This window comes from Quercus suber, unplaced genomic scaffold (genome assembly GCF_002906115.3).
Source record: "Quercus suber isolate HL8 unplaced genomic scaffold, Cork oak 2.0 scaffold_508, whole genome shotgun sequence".
NCBI classification, from domain to species: domain Eukaryota; kingdom Viridiplantae; phylum Streptophyta; class Magnoliopsida; order Fagales; family Fagaceae; genus Quercus; species Quercus suber.
Genome location: NW_027069957.1, coordinates 374,077 through 390,484, shown reverse-complemented (window position 1 = coordinate 390,484; position 16,408 = coordinate 374,077). Strand labels below are relative to the sequence as shown.

The 16,408-nt window shown below is 33.2% G+C and overlaps 1 protein-coding gene and 1 pseudogene across 1 annotated transcript; one reads left to right on the top strand and one right to left on the bottom strand.

Moving 5' to 3' along the window:
- Positions 1-3,885: 3,885 nt before the first annotated feature.
- On the top strand, positions 3,886-7,590 carry LOC111984662 (ubiquitin-conjugating enzyme E2-17 kDa). The gene is made up of 5 exons (XM_024016283.2): positions 3,886-3,993; positions 5,562-5,639; positions 6,217-6,344; positions 7,041-7,145; positions 7,298-7,590. The coding sequence occupies exons 2-5, from the start codon at positions 5,570-5,572 to the stop codon at positions 7,439-7,441; spliced, it is 447 nt and encodes a 148-aa protein (XP_023872051.1). The 5' UTR covers positions 3,886-3,993; positions 5,562-5,569; the 3' UTR covers positions 7,442-7,590.
- Positions 7,591-8,334: 744 nt separating this feature from the next.
- Positions 8,335-16,357, bottom strand: LOC111996019 (uncharacterized; annotated as a pseudogene).
- Between the last annotated feature and the right edge of the window lie 51 nt (positions 16,358-16,408).

Genomic DNA, 16,408 nt, shown 5'->3' with positions numbered 1-16,408 from the left:
AAAAATAACTTTATTAATCGAATAGTATTTAACATCTGATTTGAACGAAATTTAATATGCATATTAATAACATAAAGAATATAGAATTCAATAGCTAAATTTTAAAAATTCACACCTAAAAAAGATATATAAGAAGTTTGAAGAGAAACTTTGCTCTAAAAATTGTTTCACAATTTTTTTTATCACTATACATGGTTATCTCTAAAATTCTTAGGGTGATTCTATAATAAATAAATAGACCTACAATTTTATATTTGAGACAAATTAAAACCCTATACTTTTCATTAATTGTTTATATATATATATATATATAAAGTGTTATTCCAATCTTTAGTTAGATTATTTCATTCATTGCTGATGAAATTCCTCAAAAATCCCATGAACCGCAAGTATGATAAATGAAATTTGGGACTTCCGAGCTTATAACACGTCATTTAAGTCATTGAGACCACTTACTCAAATGTTTCTGAAGGGACGCAGCCTAACATTGTTAACCATGGCTAACAATGATAAAACGAATGCCAATACACAAAATTAAATTGTACCGATTTAATTAATCTAATTTTACTCTCTTTCTTGGACTCATTTGATTTCATAGTATTTGAGAGATTGATTTCATAGTATTTGAGAGAGAGATCAGCCATTTAGTCACCACAACAACCGCCGCAACAAACCATAATTTTTCCTCTCACCACCGCAACAATTGTTGCATCAACCATTTGGTCCTCTTGTTGAAGCAATCACAATTTGGTCTTTTCATCGCTACGACCATTGTTTGGTCCTCTCGTTACCGCCACCATTATCTTATGAAGTATGTATGATTTTGTGAGTATATTATATTGTATATATGACTTTGAGAATGGAACATAATAAATGAAACCTATTTTAGCAAGTGTGATTGAGAATGTGACATTGTTGCAAGAGGTGTTATGGGGGTATGTGGTGTTTTAGGCATGTGGTGTTTGGGTATGAAATTTTAAGCTTATGTGTTATTTTCAATATGTAATGCCGTGAATGTGATTTTTTTTATCCAATTTGTGCCAAGTGCATGTGTTTGAACTTTGAATTAGTAAGAGGGTGGAATGTTGGAATTTATTTTTTGTGTATTTTTTTTAAGACAATTTCAATTTATAGTGTCTGCTTTTGATAATTGCTTTATGTTATCAAACCAAGACACTTATAGGCAATGATTGAAACCTTGATCTCCTATTTGACGACAAAAAAAGTTATCAATTGAGCTAACTAAAACCCATATTTTTCGTGTATATATATGCAAAACTTTGAGATATTTGTTTAAGTCACCTAGCAATATACTTGACATACTAAGTGGCATAATTTTTTTTTTTTTTTTTTAACTATTAGCTACATCAAATTTTAATCTCATTGGATAGTACTATCAATATTACAATGTTACCATCCAATGAGCTTAAAAATAAATAAATAAATAAACTACAAAATGTGAAATTGGTAATGGCTAATGTAACTAATTAGTGATCCAATAAATGTGGCAATGGTACGGTCATATGTAATGTTTCTATTGTCAAATGTGATCCATTGTGACTAAAAAAATAAGGGAACAACTAAATGTGACAATGGTACAATCATATGCAATGTTTGTACCATCCAATATGATTAAAAAAAAAAATAAAAGAACCACCAAATATGATAATGATATGGTCATATATAATGTTGATACTACCTAATGTGAAGTTAGAAGTTAAAACCATCAAATGTGACTTAAAAAATAAACAAAGCACCAAATGTGCTATGGTACGGTTATATGTGATGTTTGTATTGCTCAGTGTAGATTTAGAATTATCAAATGTGATTTTTTGGTGACTTCAAGGGATAGCAAAAGATTTTGTAGAATTTCCTAGTATACATATTTAATTAGTAAATATTAATAAATAAAAATTCGAATTAGAGAATTTATAGAAATAACATATCAAAGATTTGATTGTTGTTTGGGTAGTATAAAAAAAAAAAAGATGGTGAATTTTACTTTAGTTTAAATGAACATAATAATAATATTAGAATGATAATTGGGCCTGAAAAAATAAATCAAAAATTGCAAACCCAAGCTTGTCTAAAAAGGCCCGGCTTCATCCTAAGCTGTAAAGAGGTCTAAAAAGGTCGGGTTTTCTATAGCGTCCACAATTTTCGACTTAATAAGCTAAAAACTGGTGTAAGAAAAGAGCTTGGAACTTGACTTTCCTAGATTGATCGAGTTCTAATTGCCACAGTCTGTGTCTGATAATTAAGTATGTGTATGTGTGTGTGTTTAATTTATTTTAAACGATTTTAAATCCATTGCTTTTTCAGTGAGTTTCTGTGTGAGTCCATATGAAAAGGCATTGGATGTCTTGAATGAATCAGTTGTGTTTTGTTGATATATAATTATATACACACAGTCACAGGGTTTGGGTTTGTGCTGAAACATGTGTGGGTAAGTGAATTCCATGTATAAATCAGCAGGAAAAAAAAAAAAAGAAAAAGTGAATTCCATGTATGTAAAAGTAAAGAATTAATGTATATGCTGTGTAGTGTAGTGTAGTGTTTGTGCTGTGGTGGTGAAGAATCACTGTTTTTGCTTGAAGAATGTGAGGTTTTAGTAGTGTGCGTGTGGGAGCAATTATAGCATGAGAATATGTGTATGGATCATGTAGCCATGTATTTCTATGGTGATATACAGTGCTGTGAATCAGCATAAGATTCTTATTCTTATTATTATTTTTTTTTTTTTTTTTTGATGGAGATTCTAATTATTATTATTATTATTTTTATTTTGAGAATCCGTTTCAATACGCTTATTAATAATCAAGAAATTGCATTATCTACCAAAACAAAAGCACTATATATAGAAGAACAGATTTCATCTAAACAGTTAAAAAAGAACAAAATTTAACTCTCTTTGCCAAGGCATTAGCAAAGAGAAATAATTAAAAGTAAATTGCAAATTATATCACTAAAATTTGGGACTATTTGGATTTTATACTCTGAAATTTTAGAATTTAAATTTTACCCTCTTGAGTTATATTTTGTTTGCATTAACATTTAACAGCCCCTCCAATCACAATTTTTGTTAAGTGCCACATAAGTTTTCCGCGTGTGTTTAATTCGTCCAGTAAAATGATGTCACGTCATTTTATTTAAGACAGATTTTAAAATTTTTAAGAAACAAAAATGTCATGACATCATTTTTTTTTGAATGAATTAAATATGTGTAGCAAGCGTATGTAACATTTAGTGAAAAATATAGACAAAAAGACTGCTTATGCAAACGGAATATAATTTAAGGAGTAATGCTATAACCATACATTATTTTACAACATTTTTGCAGAATGTTGATATGGCCAACCTTTTATTGGTTTTCATCTAGGTCCATCATTAATATCACATTTTCATTTATCAATAATTACTTACCACATCAACAGTTTATAAAATTTTTTGTAAAATAGTTTATATGTCTAACATTATTATGACTTAAGAAGGTGAAATCAAAATTCTTTCATTATTATAAAATCCAAGTACATTTAAATTTTAAGAGTAAAATTTGCAATTTAGCCAATAATAATTAATTAATTACATTCAAACCAAATTAACATGTTCACATAATTAAGGATTTAAATTAGGTCCAGTATTTCCAGTGCAATTGAATCCGGTCGGATGCCGACATATATCTAAAAATAGACACATGTCAATGCCATTAGACATTAGATCCAAACCTCCCAATAATTAAAAGCAATAGGGAACTTTTAAATATAGAGTGGAAAAAAGAAAAAACTAGTAACTTCTAGAATTCTTGGGGTTATATTCGTCCTTGTAAAAAACTTATCAAGCCGACGTCTAATACTACTAGTACAACTCGGAATTTTTAAAGTCTACAAAAGCACGTTGGTACAAACCCTAGGACTCCATAACTTTGAGCTTTGTACCAGATCTTCCTTGGCACAAACTCTCACACTCATTCAGTTCAAGGCTTCAAGTCCCAATGTAAGTATATACCCACTTTTACATCCACTGTCTACGGTCTTTCTCCATATTCTCTGCAAATACTTGTTTCGTTTTTTTCTTTTCTTTTCTTTTCTTTTCTTTTTGTTTTAGACTATTAGGGTTTATGGGGTTAGCTGTTTGGTTGCTTATATACGTATTCATGGCCTTTTTCTCTTACTATATGGCCATAAATTTACTGGGTAGACCTTGAACTTGATGTTAAAGATTTACTTCTTGACTCTTTGTAATTTGTCTTCTGTTTGTTTTGACTTCAAATATTTTCTCTACAAATTCTTAAAAAACTTCTTCTTTTCTTCCATGAATTGTTTGTTTTTTTTTTCACTGGTACTATTCTCTTTTAGGAGTCCCTTTTTAATCCTCGGAACTATGTTAACAAAGTTTTGGTTCCTAATCTTGAAAAAAGTATTGTTGTTTATGATATATACATAGGATTAATTAATTATTTGCGAGTATGTTGAGGTACTAAATTAACTTTGGCTGTACAAAAAACAAAACAAAAAGTCTTACTTTTGAGTTTAGTGGGTCGTCTTGAAATTCTAAAGATTGTTTTTTTTAGTGATTGCTTATGAGTTTTTGATGTCCAGGTTTGAACTGAAGTACTGCAGGTTCTGGTTCTTGATGTGATCAAAATTTGAGGGTCATGGTGTTTTCTAGTCAATCTAATTGTCTGATAAGAATGTCATTGATTGGCCCAACAAATTTGAAGTTTGTTTTGCACAGTTTATGTGGATTTATATATGCACTTGAATATATGTTAATAATTTTGAGTGTGGAATTGATTGCTTGGGGGCAATAGGTCAAATTTGTATGCATGTAACCTTCAGATTCTAGACCAGGAAATTTATTTTCTGATTTCCTTTGAAGATGTCTGCACTTTAACAGATGCTTGGTGTTTTTATTAGGATTTTCAGTTTTTAATGATGATGTGCTGAGTTAGATTCCACAGGCGTTCTTATGTATAATAATAGATAATAATTGAAGTTGGAAAACTTTATAAAAGTTTGGTTGTAGAAGATATAGAATATATGTAGAATGGCTTTAAAGCTAGGTAGTAGCTATTGGTTATAGCTCAATTGAGACTTTCTTTGTTGTAATAATATAGCTCATTAGCACTATGGGGGGTGAGGTATTGACATTAATACAAAAAAATAGATCTGGAAGGAATACATACATATTTCAATAAAATGCATCTACTATATCTTATAACAATAGATAATCATTTGATTTTTACCTATCTAAGTAAGTGGATTTATTATAGATTTACAATTGCATTGTTGTTGTTCATCACTTCATATATCTGTTCTTTGTCAAAAGATATTACTCAGTGTAATTGTGCCCGGCTTTCACCTTTATTGATGATTTTGGTTTTATATGCTTATAATATTCTTGCTGATTTTACACCTAACCATGAGAACATGTTCTATATATTTCCATTATCCGATCCTTTTACTTCTGGTTTTATTTTTCTCCATTTATTGAGTAATCTTATGAGAATTGGTAACATATTTTACTCATGTTGCCATGCTGTTGTGTGTTTAAATATACAGATTCTGTGATGGCTACAAAACGTATTCTTAAGGAATTAAAGGATTTGAAGAGGGATCCTCCAGTTTCTTGCAGTGCTGGTTTGTTGCCAAACCTGCTCATTGTTTTCCCTTATGACATTCTTTCTTACTATGTTACCATATGTTATACACTTGACAATGTACAACTTTAATAATATCCTTGTTATCAAAACTTTGTCTTTGCATTGTCAGTAATTATATTTCTCAAGATTTATCTGCATATACAGTGTTAGTTATACATTGTCAATAATGTTACTTCTTTTTGGATTTATAACACTCTGCCTTCTTACATAGCCTTAGTGGAAAATTTTTAGAAGTCAAATATTGGTTAGATTTGCATTACAGAACTACTTTGATTGCCACTTTTTCTCTCCGAGTGCTGAAGGAATTATCTATTAATCTACTTAATGGAGTACTCAAATATTTTCTTGGTTTGTGGTAAAATGTTGAGGCTCCACGCTTCTGTTTTCATCACTGTCAGTGTTAAGCATATTATGAATGCATGCCAAAACACCAGCAAAATTGACTCTTTTTTCACAAAAAGAAGCTGACTTAGTTACATTGAATGACTTTTATAAATTTAACTAATAATTAAAATGTTTTTGATTTACAAGATCTAAGTTTCACATGTTTATAGGTCCCATTGGAGAAGACATGTTTCATTGGCAAGCAACAATAATTGGTCCACAAGACAGTCCTTATGATGGGGGTGTGTTTTTGGTTAACATACACTTCCCACCAGATTACCCATTTAAGCCACCAAAGGTAATGACTAAATCTTTTTGTATGCTTGTAGAATTCTTAAGGAGTATCTGTCCCTGTCAATTCGTGCGTCTTCTTGTTTGTATGTACCTTAACCTTTGAACTAGTTAACTGTAACTTTACTTTGAAAGATGTAAATTAATTATGATAAGAGATAGATCAAGTAGAGCATAATCTTTATCCTTCCTGTAATCAAGCTTTTTATCTGTTCATTGATAGAACGCAATAGAAATATAATTTTCAATTTAGAATATTATGACTAGATATGTGGTATTCCTTTGATTGTGTTGACACCATGGTCATTGTCTCATTGATACTACCAAGAGGTCAAAATACAATGTGAACAGTCTGAATTCGTGCTTTTTCTTTTTTGTTTTTCTAAGACATCTTCCACCCTTTAGTTCTCCCAGTTTATTTGTGAATATGCTTTCCAATCAAAACTGGTTGAAAATGATGAAAAAGCTGTTACACAGAAATATACATGTATGTGCTTTCATGGAGATGTCCATTTCAAAAGAGAAAAAAAGAATGAAAAAGCAAATTACTAAAATTGTCTCCATGAATTGACATATAAATATTATATACCTTGAATTTAAAAGGTTTGCTCAAGTTGCATTGTTTAGCGAAATTACAGACTGTTCTTTCAGTTATAGTCAAGGGGATACATTTCAATTGACAAACTTAATTGTGATTTGGCAGGTTTCATTCACAACAAAAGTTTTCCACCCTAACATCAACAACAATGGAAGCATTTGCCTTGACATTCTTAAAGAACAATGGAGCCCTGCCCTTACAATATCTAAGGTATCATTTTAATGTAATTCATTAGTTCTTTAACTTTAGCGAGTGGTCTTGGTCATTCACTTTGGCAGTGTTAAAAGTAATAAAAATATAAGCATAAGTTAGTGCCTCACTCAAGATAAAAATTGTTTGATCAATACAATAATTGGTTGCAGGTGCTGTTGTCGATATGCTCACTACTGACAGATCCAAACCCAGATGATCCTCTTGTCCCTGAGATTGCTCATATGTACAAGACTGACAAAGCCAAGTATGAGACTACTGCTCGAGCTTGGACTGAGAAATATGCAAGCTCTTGATTTGATTTCAGTTTAGGGAACCTATAGGTTGAGTGAAGTGAATTTAAGATGGGTTCTCTAGTAATTTTTTATAAATACAAGTGGATTGAGGTTTTGTACGTACATTTTGAATGCTATTTAGGTTTATAGATATTCATCATTTCTCTTTTACTGCCTGAGTTCTATTGCATTTTGTTTTTGGTTATGTCTACTATCAAATACATATATTTGCTTTTTCATGCTGTGGTCCTTATCAGTTGCCACTAACATAATGAAAAGTGGAAATAAAGAAAACTGCATTAGAAAAGACTAAGAGGGAAAATTAGTCAATGTATGCATTTCCCTAGCCATGTCAGCTAAACAACCAGGCCTTATTTTCCTTTCATGTATATAACAAGTAGCATAAAACACAGCTTTGTTTACAAGCCCAAGCTGGTTATATTTTGCCTCTAGGATTCAACTTGTGGGATGATTTATAACATTTCCCTCATCAATTCCCATACACGTGAAATAATTAGTGGAAGTGGTTGTTGCTGGATGTAAGAAAATGTGATGATATAATCCAGTTGGGTGTTTAGTTCCTTAGAAAGAGAAGACTGAGTACTACTGTGACATTATCTGCAGACTGCATGGGAAGCCACAATTTGTCAAACTTGGCTAAAAAGGAATGCTGAGAGTTCAATAAAACCAAGTAATAACTAGGGAACATATTCATATCAGTAATTCTATCCTAAACCATGTCCTTTTTATTGAATATGCGTTTATTAGTTGTTTGGTTGATGTGGTTAAGATTGTATTTGCATTTGAATGCTGCATGTTTTGTGATTTTGCTTCTGTATATCTAACTCATTCATCCAAAACAGAAATGTTTGGATTGGAGAAGTCTCTTGATTTCAATTTTCTTGAGATAGTGAGACAGGAAATGTAGAAGTCAATAGGATAAGCTTCCAATTATTGTATTGATATCACATTGCTAATAAACAAAGCATATTTATCTACCTCTATACCACCCGAGTCAATGCCTAAGGATACAACATTTATGTTTTCCTTTTTTTGGTCACTTGATAGAGAGTTTCAACAAAAAATTCCACCCCCCACTGCCTCCCCAAAAAATAAAGCCTCAAACACAGTAGCCAAAAATCAATGGTAGAGCTTCCAGGATTTCTTTCCTCCTCTCCTTGTTTCCTAGTTGATGGCTGATATACAAGATCATGCACAAATCAAATTGGTCATTGATGGAATCCAGTTAGAAATCTTTGAATGCCAGCAAAATCAGATACTATGTCCAAACTGTGGAAGCTCCCTCTAATGTCATTTTCAATGTACTTTGCAAGACACTTGCACTGCTTCTCTCCATTTGTCTACAGAGACGGGAAAGAATGAAAATAAATACAAGTAATAGATTAGATCAAGAATAACCATGAACTTTTATAACATGAATCCACAGCTAAGCACTTCTAAGAGCAAGAATTAAGTAAAAAATTGGTGACTTCACATCTGATTTAATTATGTTGGGGTCAAAAGCCTAGAAATAGCTGATATTGAGTAGGGTGAAAGAAGTCAAGAATCAATGAGAAAAGATTGTCACATCTGGCTTTGCATAAGATATGAATGTAATGAAATAAATATGAGGATGCGATATCAATAATCTTTGGATCAAATGGCGTCTTTCCTCAGAAATAAGGGTGAATGGTTAAGTCACAACCATATTATAGGTATGAGCTTTATAAATTATATGTTGACAATATATGTATATATATATACAGACATGCACAAAAACATTGTAAAATATTCATTACAGTGTTACTTAGTCATCTCCAACTAAAATATTTAAGAGTTCATATTGACAATGAGAAAACATTTCTGCTTGTGCAATGTTTTGGGGTTAGGGTGGAGGGGGAGTTGAAATGGAGGAATTGTATTCTTTCCTCATGACAGTCTTTACTTCAAATTCTTTATTACTTCTATGCCTGCATAATCCATAGAAAAAGGCAACGGTATGAATTATATGTGCAGTATATGGAAATCTATGATAAAACACACATCAAGTTTACTGACTCAAAGGAAGAGAACAAGACCCAAAAAAAGAAAAGGAAATCAACTTTGTATCAGAATTTTTGCCTTTTCATGTACTCGTCCTACTTGAAAGAATTATCATAGCAAAACAGTTGGTTCTTTGATTAAACATGGTGTGATTTATAGCTCATTTCATGATAAGAAGCAAGAGATGTCAAACCTTGATGCAGTGGTAAGTGCCATCTACCCCGAGCAATGTATCATGAGTTTGAGTCTAGGAATTAGCCTCTCTAAAATTGGGAATAAGGTTACCTATCAATTACCTCTCCTAGACTACAAAATGAGTCTTGTGCACGGGGTACACCATTTTTTCATTTTAGAAGCAAAGTCTTTCTTATGAGCATCCATGGTTTGCCCCTTTTTTTACACAATTTAATTTAAGAGTTCCCTGTTAATCAATGTTGTCAAAACTGTACCGTGTAGAAGTCTATTCCACATATGATGCTATAAGATGTTTATTACTATTATTTTTGTTATGAGTAATGGCTACAAGAAATTTTTTTCATCTATTCAATATGTATCTATATGTAGTAAATGATGATATGAGAATAATAAGAGTATTTAAAGTTAATACATTCTACTATCATTTCATATTCCACCCATTGTAGGAAAAAGTGAAACCAAATGCAAATGAAATGAGAGGAAATAATCTAGAGGAAGCCTATTAGCCTAACTTTAATCAAGAGTACACTTTCAAGTCTCCCTACCAATTCCTTGTTCCTAATCCCCATTCCTGTTAGTGTAGCCAACAAGTTGGAAAAAATACAGACTTCCTGTGGGGCGGGCTTCATGGGGAGCATAAATTCCATTTTGTTTATTAGTCTACTATGTGCAATCCAATCCAAGGGGTACCAGGCATTCAAAAGCTGCTGATTTTTATCCTAGCTTTGCTTGGGAAATGACTGTGGAGGTATCGTTTGGAACAGAAGTCATTGTGGCAAAACAGCAAAAGGTTATTGATAGAGCAAGTACAGTACTACTTGATGTCAGAGGTACTCTAGAATGGTAAAAGGTCCTTCTGGGGTAGGCCCATGGAAAAATATCAGGAAGGGTTGGGAGAAGTTTGCTTCATACACTCGTTTTGAGGTGGGGGTTGGTTCCCAAGTTTTGTTTTGGCAGTATCATTGGGATAGCAATGAAACTTTCCAGGATAGATACCCTGAGCTGTTCAGGTTTGCCAGAGACAAAGAGGCTTTGGTTTCAGACTATTTGATTGGGTAAATGGTCAGGTGCATTGGAAACCTGTCTTCATCTTAGAGGCACAAGACTGGGAGTTAGATTCTACGGCCCAATTTTTTGGATGATCTGTATGCAGTGAAGGTAACCCCTACAAGTCCCAGTAGATTGGTTTCACTTCTATCACCTAAGACTGGATTCCAGGTTAAAAGTAATTATAGAGTGTTTCAAGTAAGGGCTGTAAATTAAATCCAATCCAATTTCCTTGGAAATGCATATGGAAAACGCTAACCCTGCCTAGTATTGCATTCTTTGTTTGGGAGATGGCTCTTGGGAATATATAGGTGATGGGTAATCTTTGAAAGAGGGTTTTTATCGTAGCAGACTGGTGCTGCCTGTGCAAATCTGATGGTGAGTTAGCAAGTCATCTCCTGTTACATTGTCCTATTGCTTGTGACCTGTGGGTTTTTTATATTGCCTAGGATCACTTGGGTGATGCCAAATTGCCAAGTTATGTTATGCCAATGTTGGAGTCTTGGAAAGGAGCCTTGAAATTCTGTAGATTCAAGGAAGTGCAGGGTTCCATTCTTGCCTGTCTTATGTTGTGCACTTGGATGGAGAAGAGTCGGTCTACATTTATGGGAAAGGAGTTAACTTTGCCTAATTTTAAGTTAATGTTTTTGAAGACCCTTTATGAATGGAGTTCAAAATCCTATACTTTCTAGGCATATTCTTTGATGGAGTTTGTGATTCTTTTCTTATTCGCCGTTAATTTCTTTGTTTTTATCTTTCTCTCCTCTTTGTGTCTATTTTTCATTGGTGTTTTTTTATTTTTTTTTAACTGTATACTTCCTATATACACTTTCTGTTTTCACTAAATTGACATTACTTAACAAAAAAAGAAATCCAAAGGAGGGGTAAAATATAAATTATGTTTAATGAGCTCAAAAAACGCAAGTATTGTAAAGGAGTATGAAATACTTTAGCATAAACCATATGGCATAACATGGGAGAACGTAAAATTAAATAATTTGTGCCCCCTAGATATTGAAAATGTAACATTAATAGACAAAAAGGAGAGACACAAACCACCCAAAAAAGAAAAAGCATAAGAATGACACTGAGACTTCCTCACATATAAAACCACTAGAAGCCATGCAACAGGGAAAAGAAAAGCATTTAGACTTCCTCATAAATGAAACCACTAGAAGCCATGCAACAAGGACAAGGGTTGAGGTATGCGCACACCTGGCAATTACCCAGAAAAACATGGTTTCTGAACCATTTTGACCCAATGAAGGACTCCAATATGGTCTATAAAGACACAACCAAATTAAATTTGGGGATTGGTTCAAGGCAGAGGTGTTAGGTTCCAGAACAGAACTCATCCAAACTAGATATTAAAGTCACTAAAATAACACCATTGTTAATAGTATTTTTAGAACAGCATTAGCCATATAAGAATCCTAATAGCACAGCCAACCATCCTGATTCCAGACCCATTAAACTTCTCATTATCCCCATATCAACATCTCAAGTTCTGTTTCTTTCCTAGTCTCCTGTCAAGTTCTTGTCCTTTTCACCAATAAGTCATATAGACATTGACAATATCATTTGCAGAGAGCCAAGTTAGTACCTTACCCAGGTCCTTTTTTTCTTGTATCATCTTTGGTGACTACCTCGCATGACAGCCTACAATCAGATCTGCTAATTCTTGACATGTATCAGAGGGTTTTAGCCTCTACAACCAAGGTTGGGAGGGGGCTTCCCATTCAAAAACCTTCCTGTGCTTATGGATCAAATTTGACCATTCCTAACTCACCAGAGTGCTTCATTTCTTTGTTAAACTTATCTGTCAGTATGCATTCAACAATAGATGCATCAGGCTCCCATCTCATTCCTTTACCCACACTAATGCATGTACAATCCGTGTGTAGCAGCACCCATTTTCTCACAAGTACAATTTCTACAACAGCTGATGATGGAGTCCATACTTGGGACTTTGATACTATGAATTGATGTGTTCAGGTTCCTTGGGGATTGTTGAAATCCCTTCTTATGCTAATCCAAGCACTGGAATTTAACATTCATAATTTACAAATCCAAAAAAGAGTTGTACCCAATGCACATAGCTCCTGCTTTTGTGGGATCTAAAAGAGGTCATAGTAGGTAGCCTTACCTCCAAATTTGTTAGAAATCCCTTCTTATGCTAATCCAAGCACTGGAATTTAACATTTATAATTTACAAATCAAAAAAAGGTTGTACCCAATGCACATAACTCCCATTTTTTTGGGGTCTAAAAGAGGTCATGGTAAGCAACCTTACCCCCAAATTTGTTAGGAGGGCCTGATTCCTAGACTCAAACCCACAACCTATTGCTTTTGGTGGAAGGCACTAGCCATCGCACTAAGGCTCAACCTCTTGTAATTTACAAATCTAACCTCAAAGTAAAATCCAGTGTAAATTTTTTTTATTTTAACACACAGAAGATAAAAAAAAAAAAAAACCTTGCAGATATTGCAATTTCAATTATTTCTATAACATTATCATTGAGAAAATGTTGAAAAATAATATAAATTAGGTAGTATGATCATTTAAAATTTTGAACTCTGGCTTCTAGGTATTAAAAGATCAGTACCTCAAAAATGAAAAATCCACCAGGTCTTAACATCAAAGCAGCCCCATTGCAAAGATGGAGAAGATCATCCATGCCATTTAGACCACCATCTAATGCAAGTCTCGGTTCATGTCTACCAACCTCAGCTTGTAGCCCAGGGATATTGTCACTCGGTATGTATGGTGGATTACTGACAATACCTGCAAGTTTTCCTTCCACATCCTTCAATGGTTTGAACCATGATCCTTGCCTTAATTCAATTACATCCTGAGTGGTTTGTAATAAAGTGCAGAAGAAAGAAAATAAATCAGAGATATTCTATTTTGCTGGAAGGAAAGAGGGGAAAAAGATGAGAGTGAAAATTAAGAAACCTAAAAAATTAATACGCTTTAATTTCTCATAGTAAAATAAAAGGCTAATTACATACATTTACCATATCAACTGAGCTGCATTGTCCCACTAAAGTTTAAAACTGAGCAATCAATCCCCCAATGTTACTTAAATTTCCAAAAGCCTCCCTCTAATTCCAATTGCTGTCAAACCAAGAGCAAATTATTGCATCAATGTGCCACCAATCCCAAAGAAGAAAAAATATGCCAAAGCTCTTTTCAGCCTTTTCTTCTTCTCATGCCTCTTAATTTGAGAGCACTTAGAGCTGCAGGGTGTTATTTAGAACTTTGAGCTACATTAGAGGAAATTTTGATCTCAGCATTCATTGCATATCCGGTTGACTATTTGTGGTGTTGTTTTAACAATAAACATCACAGATTTACCTCATCCCCCCCAATGAAAAATAATTTAGTATTCTTTGAACTTTCATTTATAACATCTGAATGCCTTCTAAGAAATGGAGAAAAGGAAGAAAAAGAAAAGCAAATTTGATAACTACTAAAGAAAATTATTCCCCCCCGCCCCCCTTTTTTTTTTGAAGTCCAAATAATTTGGACATTGGTTTCTTTAAAAAACACTATCCAAAAGGTGTCTGGTAGTTAAAATTATTACTGATCACTTACAAGGTTTTTTTGAAAGTCCCAGGAAAATGACTGTGTTTAGCCATTATAAGTGCATTTGCGTTAGGAACCTTAGATGATGACTTGATAATGCAATTGAAGATTATAAATAATGAGGAGAGTTGTGCATATTAGTAAATTTAATTTAAAGAAAACCTATTAAGTAATCAACAAAGATTTCCCTTGCATTCCTGATATTGAACCCTCTAATACCACAAGAACACAGGACACAATTACTACAGCCATGATAATTGGGGCTACAGTTTATTATAGGAGGCATATAAGTGGCTAGGGTTTGGTTAAAAAGGGAATCAAGAATGCTGTAAAGGCTTTGGCCATCTTATTAAACATAATCTTTCAGTAAATTTCATTACATATAGTAGCAGTACATTCACGAGCAAAAATGGAGGACTTGTAAGTTGCTGGCTAAAGTAAAATTTTTTTTTTTGATAAGTGATAAGATTTATTGATATCAAAAAAGGGACGCCCTAGTACACAGGAATTGAAAATTTAGCCACTCTATTATAAAAAGATCCACTCGTATGTTGAATAAATAGATGATCTAAAATTGGAGACTATCTTACCTATAAAAATAAAAAGTTGGAGACTATCTTTTACTTTCTATGTTGAATATATGATTTACTAGAAGCAAATTAAAAACTTCCTGCATTTCATTTCAACATGTAACATGGTCCAGTATATGGATTGTGGGATGAACACTATCATTGTTAGTGAGTTTTCATGAGAAATTATTGAAATTGGAACCATTACATTAAAATGATAAATTCACTAACCTGAAGACCATACTTCTGCACATTAAAAGCTGCCACGGACAGTGCGACAGGGCTTAAATCTGTTGCAATGACCCTCCCACAACTCCCCAAAAAAAGTTGAAATGGAATGAGAAAGGTTGAAGAAAGTTAAGGTAGAGAGTAGTGGGGATATGAAAAGTTAAAATGGAATTGAAAATTTAATAATAAATAAGAATAATTAAAAAAAAGATAAATTAAATATGATATTTTGATTGTAATATAATAGAGTTTTTAATTCACTTTAAATGTTAAAAAATTGTATAAAAAAATTGGTAAAAAATTGATAATGACATGGCTGTTGACATGGCTCAATGGGAGCGTAGCAACATTAAATGCTACGCTTCAGCTTTTAGTAATATATAGATATAGATGAGGAGAGTTGTGCAAGTTAGTAAATTTAATTTAAAGAAAACCTATTAAGTAATCAACACTGATATTGAAACCTCTAATACCTCTCTTAATCCTTCATTATTTGAAACCACATCAGCCACCAAGTCAACAATGAGTTCGGTCTCAGGTCTCGGAATCAAAACCCCATCTTGGACACTCAACACCAAGTCCCTCCAGTGCTTACACCCAACTAGATACTGAAAAGGCCTCCTCTCTTCAATCCTCTTCTTCCACAGATTGTAAAGCTCTTCTATGCCCGTCCCTAATCTTACATTTGTTTGATTGTTTTCAATACCCATTTGGGAAAACACAGTGTGATCCTCAATTGCATCTTCCATGAGCCACTTAAGCTCCCTGCACAATAGATCCGAGTCTGGACCATTGTCGGAGTCTAGAAAGGTTGTCCCAACCGAAGAAGCAAGATTTTTGGCCCAATCATGCCATTTCGGAGGTCAGAAACAGAAGCTGAGTGCAGTGGTGGTCTTAGAAAGAGAGGAATTTAAGGCTTAAAAGAAGTGGGTGGGGATGACATTGAAGAAAAGCAAATGGGTCGAAGAAGATTGGTACATATAGAGGGTTTAACAAAGATCCATAAATTAGAAGGAAAACATCCACGTATGAAGCTCAGCTTCATCTTTTTGGCAATATCAATGTCAGAAAATGTAGGTTTCTCTATGCTACATATCATTCTTAAACCTGGAACAAAATTAAATAACCCCCAAAAAATAAAGCTACAAACTTCTATAACATCAACATCATCCTGCCAAAAATTCTCACCACCCACCTTATAACAAAACCAAATTCTGATTCCACCATAAACCCATTAAAAATGCTCCCATAAACACTATGTCCAAAGCAAGAATTAAAGGCCTAGACTTTAAATTTCATCACCAGCATTGAAATTTC